The following is an 18,603-nucleotide window of genomic DNA, read 5'->3' as shown; positions in this document are numbered from 1 at the left end:
CAGAAACTTGGACGTCTGCGGAGATTCCAGACTCAGCCATTGAACCCGCGGGGTTCTCCGTGCACCGAGCGGACAGAGTGAAAGACCTCTCAGGTAAAAGCAGAGGTGGTAGTGTATGTTTTATGATCAACAAATCCTGGTGTGATCAGAGGAACGTACATTCTATCAAGTCTTTCTGCTCTCCTGATCTGGAATTTCTTATCCTTCTGTGTCGACCATTCTGGCTACCGAGGGAATTCACAGTGGTCATTATCACTGCTGTGTACATTCCCCCACAAGCCGACACAGACCGGGCACTCAAGGAACTGTATGGGATTATAAGTGAGCAGGAAACCGTGCACCCTGAGGCCGCGTTCATTGTGACCGGGGACTTTAATAAAGCCAGTTTAAAATCAGTCGCACCAAAATATCACCAGCACATTAGTTTCAACACACGAGGGTTTTGGACCATTGCTACTCTCCGTTCCGGGATGGCTACAAATCCCTTCCCCGCCCACCATTTGGCAAATCGGACCACTCTTCCATTCTGCTTCTGCCCGCTTAGAGGCAGAAATTGAAACAGGAAGCACCCACCCTCAGAACGATCCAGTGCTGGTTGGACCAATCAGACTCTACGCTACAAGACTGTTTTGATCACATGGACAGGGAGATGTTCCGGTCCACCTCTGATGACGACATCGAGCTTTACGCTGATAGCGTAATGTGTTTCATCAGAACGTGCGTAGAGGACGTCGTTCTGACCAGAACTGTACGAATCTATCCGAATCAGAAACCTTGGATCAATAGCGATGTTCGCAAGGCACTTAATGTGCGGACCTCCGCTTTTAATTCCGGGAACGTGGAGGAGCATAAACAAGCCAGTTATGCCTTCCGAAAAACTATCAGAACCGCAAAATGCCAGTACAGGAGTAAGATTGAAGGACAGTTTAACACCACCAACTCTAGAAGCATGTGGCAGGGAATTAACATCACCACGGACTTTAAAGGGAATAAAAACTTTGCCATGAACACCGCTGCCTCTCTACCGGATGAGCTAAATAATTTTTATGCTCGTTTCGAGGGAAATAACACCGCCCTCGTGGAGAGAGCTCTCGCGGCCGAAGCTACAGAGGTTAGTTCACTCTCCGTCTCTGTAGCGGATGTAACCCGATCCTTCCGACGGGTGAATATCCGCAAAGCCGCTGGCCCAGATGGCATTCCGGGCCGCGTCATCAGAGCGTGCGCGAACCAGCTGGCTGGTGTTTTTACGGACATTTTCAACCTTTCCCTCTCTTTGTCTGTAGTCCCCACATGCTTTAAAACATCCACCAATGTGCCTGTTCCAAAACAATCAAAAATAACTTGTTTAAATGACTGGCATCCTGTTGCTCTGACCCCCATCATCAGCAAATGTTTTGAGAGACTAATCAGAGATTACATCTGCTCTGTATTGCCACTCTCTCTTGACCCGCTGCAGTTTGCTTACCGCAACAACCGCTCCACTGATGATGCCATTGCATCTACAATACACACTGCTCTCTCCCACCCGGAAAAAAAGAACACTTATGTGAGAATGCTGTTTGTAGACTACAGCTCAGCATTCAACACCATAGTGCCTTCCAAGCTAGATGAGAAACTCCGGGCTCTGGGCTTAAACAGCTCGCTGTGCAGCTGGATCCTGGACTTCCTGTCAAGCAGACGCCAGGTGGTTAGAATAGGCAGCAACATCTCCTCCTCACTGACCCTCAACACTGGAGCCCCACAGGGCTGTGTTCTCAGCCCACTACTGTATTCCTTGTACACACATGACTGTGTGGCAACACATAGCTCCAATGCCATCATTAAGTTTGCTGATGACACGACGGTGGTAGGTCTGATCACTGACAATAATGAAACAGCCTACAGAGAGGAGGTACACACTCTGACACACTGGTGTCAGGAGCACAACCTCTCCCTCAACATCAGTAAGACAAAGGAGCTTGTGGTGGACTTCAGAAGAAAAGACAGAGAACACAGTCCCATCACCATCAATGGAGCACCAGTGGAGAGAGTCAGCAGCTTCAAGTTCCTGGGTGTTCACATCACTGAGGAACTCACATGGTCCATCCACACTGAAATCGATGTGAAGAAGGCTCATCAGCGCCTTTTCATCCTGAGATGGCTGAGGAAGTTTGGAATGAACCGCCACATCCTCACATGGTTCTACACCTGCACTGTAGAGAGCATCCTGACTGGCTGTATCTCCACCTGGTACGGCAATAGCACCGCCCACAACCGCAAAGCACTGCAAAGGGTGGTGAGAACTGCCAGACACATCATCGGAGGTGAGATTCCCTCCCTCCAGGACATATATACCAGGCGGTGTGTGAAAAAAGCTCGGAGGATCATCAGAGACTCCAGCCACCCGAGCCATGGGCTGTTCTCACTGCTACCATCAGGTAGGCGGTATCGCAGCATCAGGACCCGCACCAGCCGACTCCATGATAGCTTCTTCCCCCAACCAATCAGACTTTTGAACTCTTGATCTCCCACGATCAAAATACATCAGCACTGCACTTTATTACCCTTACTCTTATATCTCACACCGGACTGTCATAAATTATATTATTATTATTATATTATGTTCTCTCTTAACAACTGACTATCAACCGACAGCCTGAATGTCAATACAGTACAATACTGTACATTCTATATATATATACTTTTTTATATATTTTTATTTTTTATTGAATAATGTGTATCTATATAGTGCGTATTGTATACTGTACAGTGTATGTTATTATTTGTATACTGTTGAGTGTAATTATGTGTATAACAGATGTTTAAATTGTGTTGTGTTAATTTGATGTTATTGTAAATAGTTATATGTCTCATCACTCTCACGACTGCTTTGAAGAATTTCACACACCATTCACACACCAGTGTATATGGCTGTGTGACAATAAAGTGATTTGATTTGATTTGATTTGATTTGAGAAGTGAATTCCCCCAGTCTCACTAGCTGCTGCCTGTCCGTCAAAAAGCTGGTGATCCACTGACAGATAGACATGGGAACAGAGAGTTGATGTAATTTAGTCTGGAGAATCACTGGGATGATGGTGTTGAAAGCCGAACTGAAGTCCACAAAAAGGATCCTTGCATATGTCCCTGGTCTGTCCAGATGTTGCAGGATATGATGCAATCCCATGTTGACTGCATCATCCACAGACCTGTTTGCTCGATAAGCAAATTGAAGGGGATCTAGAAAGGGTCCAGTGCTGTCCTTCAGGTGGGCCAACACCAGTCTCTCAAATGACTTCATGACCACAGACATCAGAGCGATGGGTGTGTAGTCATTAAGTCCTGTGATTTTGGGTTTCTTTTGGACAGGAAAATGGTGGACATTTGAAGCAGCAGGGAACATTTTAAATTGCTTACTAATTCATTTACAAACAAATAGCAAAAAACAAAAAGTTTATTCAATCAGAATTTATTCCTTGATGCTTACAAGCAAAGCGTGATGGCTGTTTCTCAAATCGCATGCCCGAAGCCGAGCACGTTAGCTGAGTCTGAGCCCCACCCCATTAGGCCTTCAGAATTGCTACAGAATCTCTCAACAGTGCAAATGAATAGGCATCTAAAATCAGATTGTCAGATTCATCAGCCAATCAGATTGATTTATTTGTTCTTGGTGGGTGTGGTCTTTAGGATATGTCCCTGTCGAGGCCTTCTAGCTGGCCTTGAGTGATGTAATCATGCTTAAGTGATGTAGGTACTGTAATTTGAAAGCAAAGAGCGTGTGATCTAGCTAACAAGTCGTAATTGAGAAAGAGATCCTTATGGATTTAAAAACCCGAAATGTAAACAGGAAAGGAGCAAATGCTTTTTGCATTGTTATGTATTGTATTTAGATTTGCACTACTTATGTGTATGTGTGTATGTATGTATGTGTGTGTGTGTATGTATATATATATATATATATATATATATATATATATTATATTGTCTATTGTGTATTCTATATATACTTTATTTTATTTTCAATATTATTATTATTATTATTATTATTATTTTATTATTATTATTATTATTATTTCTTTTTTTAAAGTCTTGTTGCTGTTTTGTATTGTAGTGTACTGGAAGCTCCTGTCACCAAGACAAATTCCTTGTATGTGTAAGCATACTTGGCAATAAAGCTCATTCTGATTCTGATTATAGCAACATCAGGGGTTTCTAAGTGTAAATTAGGCTGGCTGGAGCATTCAGTGTCAATTCAAGTTTCGAAAAGTAACTGTGTACCCTTACAAAACAAAATGTAAATCTCAAATATCATTAGACAGCTTTCTCCTGGTATTAGACCTCCTTGTTTTTGGCTTTCGAGTGTGGACATGTTTATAAAATGTTAATTAGTATCATTAGTTGACTGCAACGTAATTTATGATATCCATAGGCATAGTGTGTCTTATTAATTGTGAAACTGTGTTTTCTTAATGGCATGAATCACACTGAAGGCCTAGATTTAAAATGCGTGGGACGCCACTGAGTTTCAGCATTAAGACTTATCACAACTCAGAGACACAATAGACAGAGTAATCAAAAACATATTCAAGGTGCTTTCCTTTTACAGAAGCTTTTACCTTTTCGTTTCCACGTTGTGAGGAGAAATAAATATTCAACATAGCCGGCTCAAGAGTCATTCACTATAGAAACTGTTCTCTCCTCCGCTAAGCAAAATACTCAGGGGTACCCCCACACGGATGGCTATTTTTACACAGAATTCCCATTATCTTCAGCAAGCTGACTAACACTACACTACTGCTTGGGAGTCATGACAGACGCAGGTAGTCACACAAGTTCAGCCCGCCCCCCCCCCCAAACACACACACAAACACACACACACACATCCTTGTTTCTCCTACAACTTGTTAGAAACAGCCCAAGCCATCATTTATAGTTCTAAAGTGACATTTTTGAATTAGTAACGGAGGCTTGTGCACATCTTTTGAAATAGCAAAGGCAGATCCTGACCCGTGGTGTAAGAAAGTAGTTCCATTCACAAATGCATTTTATTTTATTTTATTTTATTTTTTTTTGTCAGTCCTTCATTTTTCCTTGTTTTTTTTATTAAGTTGTTTGATGAGCTGTTGTACAAAAGCAGTATCATACTCGCAATCGTGCTGTATGGTCCTACATCAGCACGGCTGTTATTACCTGCGGCTGAATCACAGCCATGCTGATATAGGGCCATAACAGCACTCTTGCTCATGTGATTTTGCTTTAATATGTAGCCTGGCTGATTATTACACTCTTCTCCATCATTTGATGGACACAATGTTTGTTAAACTGTTCTTTTTATTTTGTAAATTCATAAAGTGACATTCATGCATTATAGTCCCTGATATTTAAGCTAGTGTTATAGGATAGTCTTAATGGGTGCTGTGCAGTGATATACTATCATAATCTCATTAGTATTCATTTGTGTTTGTACATAAAGTGTGGTTCTATCACACATACAATTTTGTGATAGAACCAATAAAGTAAAATATTGACATATTGACAGCATTGAAAACATAAATCTTTTTATGTTTGAACAACTTTTGAGACTTTTGATTGTTTAAAAATTCTTTGGGGTTCAGAGAATCAGAAGTTTTGGAACAACTGTGAAGCACAAACACACAAATAAGTATATCACACCATAACATCAAAATTGTGTTTATTTCACAAAATAATTATATTTGTTGAGCTTTATTGATAATTAAATCAAGCCATTCAAAGAGTGGAAATTATTTAACTTTTGTTATTCCTATCTTTATGTCATTTATTCATAAATATGCCATTAATAAAGTCTTTCACTAACAAAGTTTCTCATTCATTCACTGATAAATAAAAGTCCCACTATGGAAAAAGCAGCCCTATAGCCTCTGGTTGGTTAGCAGAGAGCACTGTCATACGGGAGGCGTCATTTTATCCACTTCAGTCTTTGGAAATTATTGCATGCTTTTAACAACAGTATGTTTTATTCTACTTAAAATACAGTAAATTAGTTTAATTACAGCACACTGTCTCAATGATATTTTAGATCCCCCTAATCCCACCGCTACCCGTAAACCTAACCACCTTTCAATATAAAACATGAAAAAGGAAGATAATTTCAAGTCACAATCAATTTACATTTTACTATTATATAGATATATTTTATCACTTAACCCCACCCCTACACCTAAACCCAACCACATCTCAACAATTTAAAAAGCAGATAAAAGTACAGCTATAATAATTGATAAAAAAATTTCAAAAAAGTATTCCAAATGACTTTTGCTGCATTTCAAGTCTTCTGAAGCCATTTCATATCTTTGTGTGAGGAACGGAGTGAAACTGATAGTGGTGGGGATTTTGATTCATCCCAGTGACTCGAGTCTTTTGAATCCATTAACCAAAAAGATTTGTTCAGATTTGTTAATTGACAATTTCTGCAAATTAAAACTTTGCGCCAGTAGATGGCACCAAATGAGTAATTGCATTGAACCAAAATGAGTCATTCACGATCAGAACAAGTCTAATTATCTTTTATTATAATTTGCTTGTTTAAGAATCTACACATAATTTGTGAACTTCTAAGCACACCTTTTTATCAACCTATAAAAAAAATAAATAATAAAAAAAGACAACAATACTAGACTAAAATATAATAATGAGTTTCAATTACATCTGTATGTCATTGTAATGTGTGGTCATCACTCACTTTTATTCATAATTCATACCGCCCCTTTTCTTGTTTGAACGGAATTGCCGAACTGAACAAACAAGTCGTTCGAAGAAGAGCCTCCTCCTATTGTTCAGTCAATCAGCATATCCTCGTTCATGAACAAGATGACTGATTAATTCATTTCATTCGTGAATGAGTGCACATTCAGTACGTTCACGAACAAGATGTCTCGTCTCATTCAGACTCAATTGACCGACTACTAGTTCAGTGAAGAGGTGTATTTGTTCAGTGGGTCAAACCAATGATATGATCCTTCACAGCCTGCACCCAAATGCTAATGGCTCATGACACAGATAGTCTTCAACAGCAGGACAAAGCAACATACAGTAAATTGAATTTGCATGTCTACAAATTTACGAAGACACTTAAAGAAATTATTTAAACACCAGTACTGTTTTCCTCAGAAAAGAAAGCAGGTCATATGTTTCTTATATTTTGTGAAATGCTTCACTTTCATCAAGAAATATTTTACACTGTGCACCAAAGCACAACATTTCCATCCATAATTCATGTCATTTTAAATGTATGGTCTTCATAAAATTTTACACATTCATAAATTAGGGATTATGTGCATACCTGTAAACTTGACTTAGTGTAATTTCGCCCCTTTTTTCACCTTGTTGAATGCCATTGACTTACATGCCGAACTAAGCGAATGACATGCCTACTCTCTTTCTTCGATCCTCGTTCACGAACTAGTGACTGAGTGATTCACTATTTTTTTTAATGAACAAGTATACCAGTATATTTAGTTCGTTCATGAATGAGACGTCTCATTTCGTTCAGACTCAAATGACCGACTCGACTGGTTAAGTGAAGGGGCATATTCGTTCAATGGGTCAAACCAATGATATGCTCCTTCTCAGCCTACACTCAAATGCTATTGCCTCATGCTATAGTCAGTCTTTACAGGCAAGAAAAGCCATCAAACCAGTCTCAAGCCTATAAACTAGAGGTCATTGGCTTCTAAAGGGAGAGACATCAGTGAATGAGAAATATAAGTCAGTGTATGGAGATGAACGATAACGATTTGTTCACTTTAAAGGTTTGTTCAAAAGGACAGATTTGTTTACGAACAAAACATCTCTAGAAACTGAAGGTTTTAATTGCTGAAAATCTTCCCCTTCCATGAAGGCAGTCACATCTTATTCAAAAGATACATCCGAACTTTATCATGTCGCAATCTGTCACAAGACACTTGAGAGCCAATGGCATTTGACATCACTAACGTCAAATTTGCATCCTAACAATTTTTGTGTTGTAAAATTGTCCAGGCGGCAATTTGTGAATGTTTAAATGAGTACAGAATTTGAGTTCACTGAATAAAGACTCAAATTTTGGGTTTATTCATCACACAAAGCAATTGTATGGCTTTGGAAGACTTGGAATACACCCAGAACAAAACATGTCAGCAGAGCAGAATAGCAGAAAGTGTAAAGAAAACAACTCCCTTGCAAGCTTGTTGCTTAGATCAAATTGAAAATCATACCCCAACATATAGTTTTCGCGTCAGTCTATAAATGGAAAACGTTTTTCATTACTGGCCACGTCACAATACCGACACTAGAGGGTGCTTTTAGCATCTACCTAGTGATGTGCAGGGATCTTGCCCAAGTGGCAGTATTTGACGCCTTGGGAGTGAGAACCTGTTGAGATTGTGTTTGAGAATTGAACTCGTTCACCTGCAGCGGTAACCTTGTAACAGTTTCAGAGATTTCAGTTCCGTCCAGTCGTCAGAGGATTCATAAAGATTTGTACGTCTCTAAAGATGTACATGTGTAAAAGCGCTTACATTTTAGGTGTTGTGAATATGTTAATAAGTTTCAATGTCTGTTTAAACATACAAAAATGTACATGTAAACTTTTCAAACAAATATCTATGAATTTCAATTAGATCACCCTGGATAAACACAATTGTTAAGTGAGCAGGTGTTTCACGCCTTAGCTGTTGCTATATTGTTTATTGTGCCAAATCTTGAACACTGTGCTAAATTAACATACAACATTTTATAGTGTCAAATCTTTATTTACAAATTATTTTTCAAACACATCAATATAAACAGTATTATGTTTGGAGAAGTTAAGGTGGTGCAAGTCGGCTTGGAGGTTCTGGGCACATTTGCCACATTGAGCAACCAATGAATTTGAAGCAGTATGGGGATCTTCTAAAGCAGAATGTCAAGGCTGTGTGTGATCTAAAAGGTTGGGCCTTCCAACACAACAATGACAAAACACAGGAGGAAATTACAGGAGGAAATTAACTGTTGAGGGGTTTGAATAGAAGAAGCACTGACTTTTAGAAGGGCCAGTTAAGAGTCCTGACCTCAATTTGACTGAAATAGTGTTGTGTGATCTTTTGTGAAAGAGAACGTGCTAAAATACCTCTTCAGTGCTGTGCAGGTCTGATCAACAGCTACAGAAAGCAGTTAGCTGAGATTATTGCCATTTAAAGAGGGGTCATCTAGGTAGTTACTAAAAGAGTTCAGACGTGAAATTCTGAATGGATGAGCCGCAATCAAAGCTCTTGTAAACACACATTCTATTGTACATTAATATGCAAACTTGTTTTGTTGCTTGACAACTGTAAACAGCTTATATGTAGGCTAATGAGCTATATTTTTTGGTGGAAGAATTGTTTATTACAGTCATTCTTGTACATAAATGTAAGTTTTTAATAAAAAATCACAAATTATTCATTGTCTTTATTGTATAGCTGTTGCTGCCATTTTATGAAAGCAGTACTAATACAACTTAAGCTTTGCATTACAGTGATTTTTACCATGGTAAAGTGTATTTTAGGTACACCACTTCATGTCTTGTGTTAAGAAAACATCCCTTACCTGTGATAAAATCTGTTACAGTTTGTTCCCTTTGTTAAAGGCAGAGGTGGGTGGTAACGTGCTACATTTATTCCATTACAAATGTACATCCGGTACTTTTCACGCTTACGCATGTAAATTTCTGATGAAAACAATTTACTTTTACTTCATTACAATGTGTAGCATTCTTGTCGTTACATTACTGGTTTTAATTTAATACGTTTTAATAAATGTGTGATTTACTGAGATTTTTGAATGGGACTCTTACGACAGCGGAACTTCACAACTGCACGCTGTCACTCGAGTCGCATTCAACACTACAAAAGCAAGTGTGCGAACATAAATGTCTTCACTCCACACAATGCCTTCATTTTACACCAAGACAAGGACATATTTCAAGATTAAAATTGCAGGTCCAACTTAAGAAAATACGGTGAGGTAAGTTTTAAAAATTGTGATAATGTGAGCTTGTCAGTGTCATGGAGATCCTCATTCATTTTCAGCGTGAATCTGTAACTGTGGGCTCTCATGACCTCAGTTTCTAAGTTTACATTTTTATATCAGTGCTGCAACATATCAGTGTCTACTGTATAAATCCTCGTTAAGTGCAAATGTTTTGCCCTGCTTATCGCGCTTGTGAGCATTTCCAAACACAGAGATAAGATGCAATTTACCCTTAGTGTACAGAACTAATTACCGAAATTCTTTTGACACTGAAAATGCTGGAACTACACTGAACTAAATTCATGCAGGATGTAAAAAGCTGTGAAATAATGACAGAAGGCAGTGTATAATTAAACTTTACATATAATTTGGGACAGTGTGACGTTGTTCATGTTTTTCACCGTAATAATTACTAAAAACTGGTTTCCAAACTTCTCTTCTAATTGACAGATTCATCCAAACTTGACAACCGTCCTTAAAGTGATAGTTCAGCCTTAAATTAATTTTATATCATTATTTCCCCGGCCTCATGTTCTTCCAACCCTGTGAAATGTTCTGTATTCTGTGGAACCCAAAAGTTGTTAGACAGAATGTTAGGGATTGACAGTGTCAGTCACCATTCCCTTTCAAAATATGGAGGAAACAAAAACATGCAGTGAAAGTAAATGACGATTAAGGCTAGCATTCTGTCTAACATCTCTTTAAAGGAATAATTTAAATTTATTCACCCTCACGCCATCTCAGATTTGTGATTTTCTTCTTCTGCTGAACACTGATTTTTAGAAGGATATCTCAGCTCTTTTAGTTTATACTAGAATGCAAGTGAATGCGTACCAAAACTTTGAAGCTCAGAAAGCACATAAAGGCAGCATTAAAGGAATTCAAATGTCACTGGTTCAATCTATGTCTTCAGATGGGATATGATAAGTGTGGGTGAGAAACAGATCAATATTTAAATCCTTTTTTACTAATAAATCTCCACTTTCACATTCTTCTTCTTGTGTTTTTGCTGATTCAATTCTTGTGCATATCGCTACCTACTGGGCAGGGAGGAGAATTAATAGTAAAAAAGGACTTTATATATTATAAAATAATTTTTCTCACTCACACCTATCATATTGCTTCTGAAAGTCGTATGAATTACATTTATGCTGCCTCTATATGCTTTTTGGAGCTTCAAAGTTCTGGTCACCATTCACTTGTATTGTATGGACCAACAGAGCTGAGATATTCTTCTAACAATCTTAATTCGTGTTCAGCAGAAGAAAGAAAGTCATACACATCTGAAATGGCATGAGAAAATGAGAGCATTTACATTTTTTTTTGGTGAACTATCCCTTTAATTTGATGCATGGAAGAAAGAAGTCATGGGTTTGGAACAACATGGTGGTGAATGATAAACATTTCCATTATTAAAAATAATATTAATAATAGTTTTTATTATTATTATTATTATTAATCATTCTGTAATGCATAAATGTGTATCATGTACTGGAATATAGGAGTAAACATCCATTATGTTATATGTGAAAGTAACTAGTTACTCACTACCTGAATATTATTTTTATTGGATACTTTCTTACTCTTAAGTAATTTCTAACATTATTACTTATACTTGAGTAATTATTTATAAGTAATTATACTTTTACTTGAGTAAAGTTTTTGGCTACTCTACCCACCTCTGGTTAAAGGTTCACAAAAGCTTAATTAATAACTAACACTGTGAGAATAAACTTTCACAGTGAGAATAAAAGGTGGTATTATATTATTTTGCTGCAGTATGCTTTGTGTTTATATTAATTACTGTAATGTCTTGACTCACTTCTGTTGTTGCTTTTTTCTCAGATACAGTCATAGTTATAACTGTCTATTTTTGTTGCATGTGCAATTGTTTGAATACCTTGTTAATTTAATAGTACCAGTGCTGTTCTATAATTTAAACACTATCGAAAGACTTGATCTGCCATACAATTAAAATTGATTTGAAAAGTTGATTGACAAATTCTGAATTACATTTCATTGGAAAGTTCTTGCCAGTGAAGCTCCAGTAATTAAAAACCATGTCAGTATCAGTGCTTTTTATGCAACATTTATGCAATATCAGCCTTATGGCAGAGGTGAGGTATTATCAATCATATAATCTTTATTTAATAAAGAAAGTAATTAGGATTTGTCATTGGCTTTAAACAGCATCTTTGCCCTTGAAAAAAAAAAAGAGTCAGTTATGCCCTCTTTATCCTAAAACTAGAATTTAGTCGTAGTTTTTATGTACCTTAATAATTCATCTCGCTGGATTAGTGACGACCTCCTAAACAAACAAATTGCTGTTTTGTTCCCTCGGCGGTGCTCAACCCTTTTCAGAGTGTGCCCTATAAAGCTGCAGGTGTGTTAGGGTGTAAGAGCTAGCATCCGTGTCCTTAAATCATTTACCCTTATATAACTACAAACAGTTTAATGTTTTAATCCCCCTCGAGTCTGCCCAAAACCCCTGATGAGAGGATGCGTTTTCACAAAAGCACAACTGGCTTCATTAATCACGCTAATGTTGGCTATATTTTTAACCCTTACCATTTATCAGCCTGAGAGAAAATGACAGTGTGGAACAAACCCCGTGCCTGCCCACTCATGGGACGCCAGTGATGCATAGTCTACTCATCCAATGACTTCCTGCTTTTTAATTCTCCGTCCTTTTCTCTCTTTCAATTAGGACTTTGGAGATGACAGCTCTCTCTTCATTACGAAGGTGACTACAATTCACATGGGCAACTACAGCTGTCATGCATATGGCTATGAGGAGCTGTACCAGACACACATGCTCCAGGTGAATGGTTAGTAGTAGAATCTTTCATATCTCACAATATGCTTTATTGAACTTTATTGTAATTACTATAGAGCACAACAGTTTAGGAACTAAAAATCCCATTCATTTTACCATAGAGAAACTGATTTTTAGCAAGTAAGGCTAAATTAAGGCTTTCTGAGGTTTTATCCAGTTATTATTCCACCGTCTGCATCCTATTATATAGTTCATTCCCTCAAGCACCAGCGATATAAACCAAGACAGCGCATTCATTAGAAGTTAGTAGTGTAAATGGACTGTATGCAATGAATTAGAAGAATAAAAAAATTACGTTCTTTTGTGCATTAACTGCGTCCTTGATGATTGTCGGGTATATTTGTATGACAGTGATATGCTCCTTTTATAGGCATAGAAAATTAGATTGTCATCAGAATTTGGATGTAGGCTGTAAGTATTATTAATAATTTTCATCTACCGACACACAAATCATGGCTAGTATTAACAGTGATCGTATTGGCACGCACTTCACTTATACCGGTCGATTTTGAAAAATTTAATTCATTTATTGAAAAACGATAAAAATAAAACAAAATATTTCTAAATTGAAATTACACTTCAAACTAAACGAAAATATAATTAAAATAACAAAGTTGTCAAAAAATCATACCAATTCAAAAACATTTTACTCCAACTTCTTCCACCGGCCCATGTTGCAGTGACTTAAAAATCACTCTATGACAACTGGTGGAAAAATCATACTGCAAATTAGATCATAAATAAAATTTTTAATATAAACATAATAATAATAATTGAAAAATAAACCATGACCTATAGATAGTTTTACACAAATCTCATAAAGTTTTGTTTCATAAGATGGCTTCAACTCTGATCGTCAGGGACATAATTTGACATCCACTATATTTTCAGAGTTTGGACATTATTGAACTTTATTACCACCAGCTGGTGGAATCTCTAAACTGCAAATGCAGGAACTGAGTTTAAACTTTGCACTAAGTTAAGATGTGGTTTTCAAACGTCTTAGCGCAACGAACTATTTCTCAGGAAAATAGCAAAATGCGCTTTGTGGCACTTCATTAACATACAATACACCCACAGTTTACGTGCATACACCCACAGATAGCGCAAACACTTGCACCCACAGTTTGCGTGCGTACACCCACAGAAGCGCAAACACTCGCACCCACTTGCGCTTTGCACACTCACGCAAATAGATCCCTAAATGTTATATTGATAGATTAACTTTTGGGATGGTTGTGAAAACCAAGAGGTAAAAGCTTGGTGCCCTATTATCTGTGCCCTATTACGAATCTACTGAAAACCTTTAGTCCAGTCTATAATTACCTCTACAGAAAAAAAGCCATGTGTTTGTTTTCAATGCCTAAGACACTGTGTTGCTATGGAAAATAATTTTCTTCCTTTTGTCAAAATGTTTAATTACAAGGAGTTTCTCTTCATTAAAGGATATAAAGACACAACAAATGCTGTTTTGAAACAAAGATAACAATCCAGTTTAATTTGCTGTGTTATATACAGTATGTGAGAAAAAAGACTGGAAGGATTTTCAATTAACAGGGACAACGAGCGAGATGGTTAGAGAGCTTGTTTTGTCAGTAGAATCACTCAAATTGAAAAATGATACAGCTCAACGAGAAACCTTGAGCAGGATGTTATTGTTGCTTGATATCCACTTCCCCTCAAACCTTCTCGCTTTCATCCCATGTCTCTCATTAAATTACAGTTTGTTTACAATCTCTACCTTACCAGAGGAAAATCCACAATGAAGCAGTTATTCTGGAATTTAATCACTTGTTAAATACATTTTCATCCTTTTCTTTATTTATGTCAGTGTGTTCCAATCTCTCTCTCTCTCTCTCTCTCTCTCTCTCTCTCTCTCTCTTACTGTGTGTGTGTGTGTGCGTGCGTGCGTGCGTGCATGCGTGTGTGTGTGTGTGTGTGTGTAGTGCCTCCAGTGATCCTGGTCTATCCAGAGACTCAGGCGCAGGAGCCTGGTGTAGCTGCCAGTTTGCACTGCCATGCAGATGGTATTCCAAACCCTAAACTCACCTGGCTAAAAAACGGACTGGACCTGCAGCCACATGGATCTAAACAGCTCTCACTTCTTGGTATGAATCACTTCCACATCTCTTCATCACAGGAATCTTACAGCTGAATAGACAGACAGACAGACAGACAGATAGATAGATAGTGGATGGATGGATTCATAGATTGATTCATAGATTGATTCACATTCTAATCTTGGGCTGTTTGATGGGGCAAATAAACCAACAAACTACTTTAAAAATCTCATTCATACACCCACCTGTTGGAGCAGTGAATTAAATCTGCAACTTGAGTAATTATTCAAGTCTTTAGTGTTTTGGGACTGAATTTGTGACTCCCTGCAAGGATGATAATAAAAACAGTTTATGAAATGGCAAAACCGCTGCCAACCAAATTGGCTTTTTTAAGAGAGTTTCATTTGCAGCAGGAGTGCAGTGGAGTATTGTTTACAGAGCGACCTCTTATTACACAACACTTTACTGCTTGAATGCAGGCCATTACTCCCTGTAATAGACTTTGATTTGGATCAGATGTTTGTACTGCTTAAGTTCTGTATGAAAAGACAAGACTTTATATTCAATGACTCATTTCTGTAGATATGAGAAATTATCCCCAAAGATTCATCATTTCCATGGGGGAGAAGAGGATTGAGAAATGACACAAGCCTGACTTGAACTTGTGTCACCCACATGAGCACGAGCGCTTAACGTGTTAGAGTATGTGCTATAACCATAATGCCACAGCTCCAGACCTGACCTGTAAGATTCTAATCAAATCATTTCCAAATCATGGTTCACTATTCAGTCACCTCCTTAGCGGATGCAGTAAATAAATGCACCTGATATGGAAATATGGAAATAAATATGTTAATGAACTCTAGCTGAATTGTAACTATAAAGCAATCAACTTTTGCCCAGAGGTGGGAAGCTCTCTTTTGAATTAAATCTGTATATCGAGGATAGACAGAATAAGATCAAAAGAAAGAGTGGAGCGTGCAGGAGATGAGAAAATAAAGGTGAAGAGAAAATGAGAGGAAAGAGAAGTATACTTCATGTTTGTTATCTTTGACACTGCACATGAAAGGAGTATGTGAAACAGACAGCATTCAGTCAGGGTTTTGTGTTGAGTTCGAGAGCATCAGAGGTGAGTGATAGATCTGAGAACTCTCACACAGAGCAGATGTCCTCAAATATCACACACACAGCAACTCATTCAGCAACAATGTCAGCTTTACGTCTGAGTTTACGTTCATATGTGGAGTTTGTTAAGACAAGCATCAGTCACTATTAGAATGCAACAGGGCTAAAGATACTAGTTATCATCTGAAGTATAAGATTATCTGAAAGTAATTGTAGACTTTCCAATAAATAGGCTATATTTGCACTGTTCAGTTGAATCATAAAATGTATCCTCCCTAACATTGATGGGCTCTATTTTCTCTGTTCAACCACTATGTGCAACGTCTTATCTAATTTTCATAAGAGCACTATTTCTAAGTGCAATTTTCATGCCAGCACAAAGTGCAAGTGGTTGTTGGAGTGTTTGCGCTATCTGTGGGTTAATGCTCACAAACTGTGGGTGTGTTGTAGGCTATGTTAATGAAGTTGCGCAAAGCACAATTTGCTATTTTCCTGAGAAATAAGTCATTGCACTAAGACCTTTTAAAAGCAGGTCTGTTTTCAGTGCAAAGTCCAAACTCAGTTTCAGCATTTGCAGTTTAGAGATTCCACCAGCAGGTAGTTATTAAGTTCATGTCCAAACTCTGAAATTGTCCATGACAATCACTGTTGTAGCTATTTTATGAAACAAAAATGTATGATATTTGTTTTAAACTTTCTAGAAGTCATGGTTTATTTTTAAATTATTATTATTATTATTATGTTTATATTTACAATTGAATTTATGATCTTATTTGTATTCATATTCATATTATGATTTGTTGCATAGTGCTGCGCTCTATTTAAAATAAAAGCACAGATTTTACCGCTTGTCAATTAAAGATGCGTGGGAGCTGCGTTCATTACTATAGCAACAGTAGGCTGCAGGTGCGTTGTCTCAGGATCAACATTGAGCGGTAGAGAGAAAAAGCTCTACGTACTGAGAAATCATAAAAATCAGTTTTGTTTCCTGTTTCATAGAGGTGTGTTATGAAATTTTTGGTGGAAATAAATACATTATTAAGAATGATAAAAAATAAAGCTTATCAATCAATGTAATTTTTTTAATATTCTGATGGTAGTGTTGAATGAAGTAACCCCCTTAGTTGGATAATAATTATAATGAATGCTAATAAATGGTCTTCTTTTCTCACGTATAATTCAGTCACCAATGAAGACTACACACGAAGCACTGCTTCCCCTAAAATTTCTTTAAAAAAGTAGCAATGACAAGTTTAATATATGTGTAAATTATCTAGATAAATTACATATCACTCTTTGTGTAATAATAGAAACTGTGATGGATGTGATTGACAGCGTGTGAAATGTAAAAGCAAGCGTCAAGAGATAAACATGCAGTTATTTATAATCTGATGTAATATTTATTTCAGCTCATCTGATATTTTGTTTTGAGCTTTGTTAATTATTTTGTTTAAAAGTTTCACCATTTGAGCAGCAGTTTTTGGGAGCAACATTGCACATACCAAAGACAATAGTCTGTGCTTCCCTACTTTTGATAAGCACCAGCCATCACTGATATAGAGTAATATATTCATATATAATATAAATTGGGACCACTTGATCATTACCACTTAATAATATTTTAAAAGAACTTCTGTATTATTTTGCTTTTGGTACAGTACGGTGTACATCTTGGAGCTACAATATTAGTACAGGCATATTTCACAAATCAATCTCAATTGTGATGAGAAGGCGATATAGGCCACTTTAGGCATACTTCACGAAACAATCTATTCTGTCCCAGTGATGGAAAACAATTTGTTTCAGTTCAGGCATTCTGCACATGGATATAGATGTGGCAGTGCTCATGGACACTGCTGGTAGTTTTGCCATATGGAAAATGCTGAAAGGATCTGATGGGTGCTGTTGATGTGCAGGAGAGAGGGTTGGTGATTACACAGTGTAACCAGGCATTCCACTCTGGTTGTGCTCTGCAAGAGAGAAACTAGCCCATTGAACAAAGGTGCCTGAAATTGGTTCTGGCAGACAGCAGATGCCCTATCCCCACCCCATCCCTAATCCTAACCATATGGAGCCTGTAAGGCTGAGCAGCCTGCCAGGAACAACTTCAGGCACCTTTCTCCCACCAAAGAGATACTAATAGGGTGTGTTTCAATCAATTTCCTATATGTTGTGAATCAGTATATCATTAACATGAATTCAGGCACTGGCAAGGGTGTTCATTCACTGAGCATTTGGACACTCATGACTGTTAATCACCAGCGACATGATTACGAGCTTGCGCATTAAAACACAGCTGTATTAATCAACAACACCGCTGTATAATTGACACTGTCATACATTTTCATTGTAGATATTTAAACGTATAGCATTATTATAAATGATAAGTGACATAAAAGAATAAATAAAAATATAAAGGAGTGTATTTTTAACCTTCTTCTAACAACTCTAATATTTAAAAGATTGTTTCCCTCTCATGGTCATTATGGATGAAAGACATTACAAACAACATCTCTTTTAAAAAGAACTTGTGCTCATCTTCAAATGACATAAAATGCTTCAGAAGACATGACAACATTTCCAGTAAGGGAACAT

General features: G+C 37.4%; 1 protein-coding gene across 1 annotated transcript in view; it reads left to right on the top strand.

The window, feature by feature from the left end:
* Positions 1-18,603, top strand: part of LOC127430651 (follistatin-related protein 4-like) — a 376,155-nt gene that overhangs the window by 334,363 nt on the left and 23,189 nt on the right. Inside the window, exons 8-9 of the mRNA XM_051680578.1 lie at positions 12,695-12,815; positions 14,770-14,931. Coding sequence (XP_051536538.1) covers positions 12,695-12,815; positions 14,770-14,931 — 283 coding nt within the window. The remainder of the gene's footprint in view (positions 1-12,694; positions 12,816-14,769; positions 14,932-18,603) is intronic.

Source organism: Myxocyprinus asiaticus, chromosome 40, assembly GCF_019703515.2.
Source record: "Myxocyprinus asiaticus isolate MX2 ecotype Aquarium Trade chromosome 40, UBuf_Myxa_2, whole genome shotgun sequence".
NCBI lineage: Eukaryota > Metazoa > Chordata > Actinopteri > Cypriniformes > Catostomidae > Myxocyprinus > Myxocyprinus asiaticus.
Note: the sequence above shows the minus strand (reverse complement) of the source record. Positions and strands in the feature narration are given on the sequence as shown.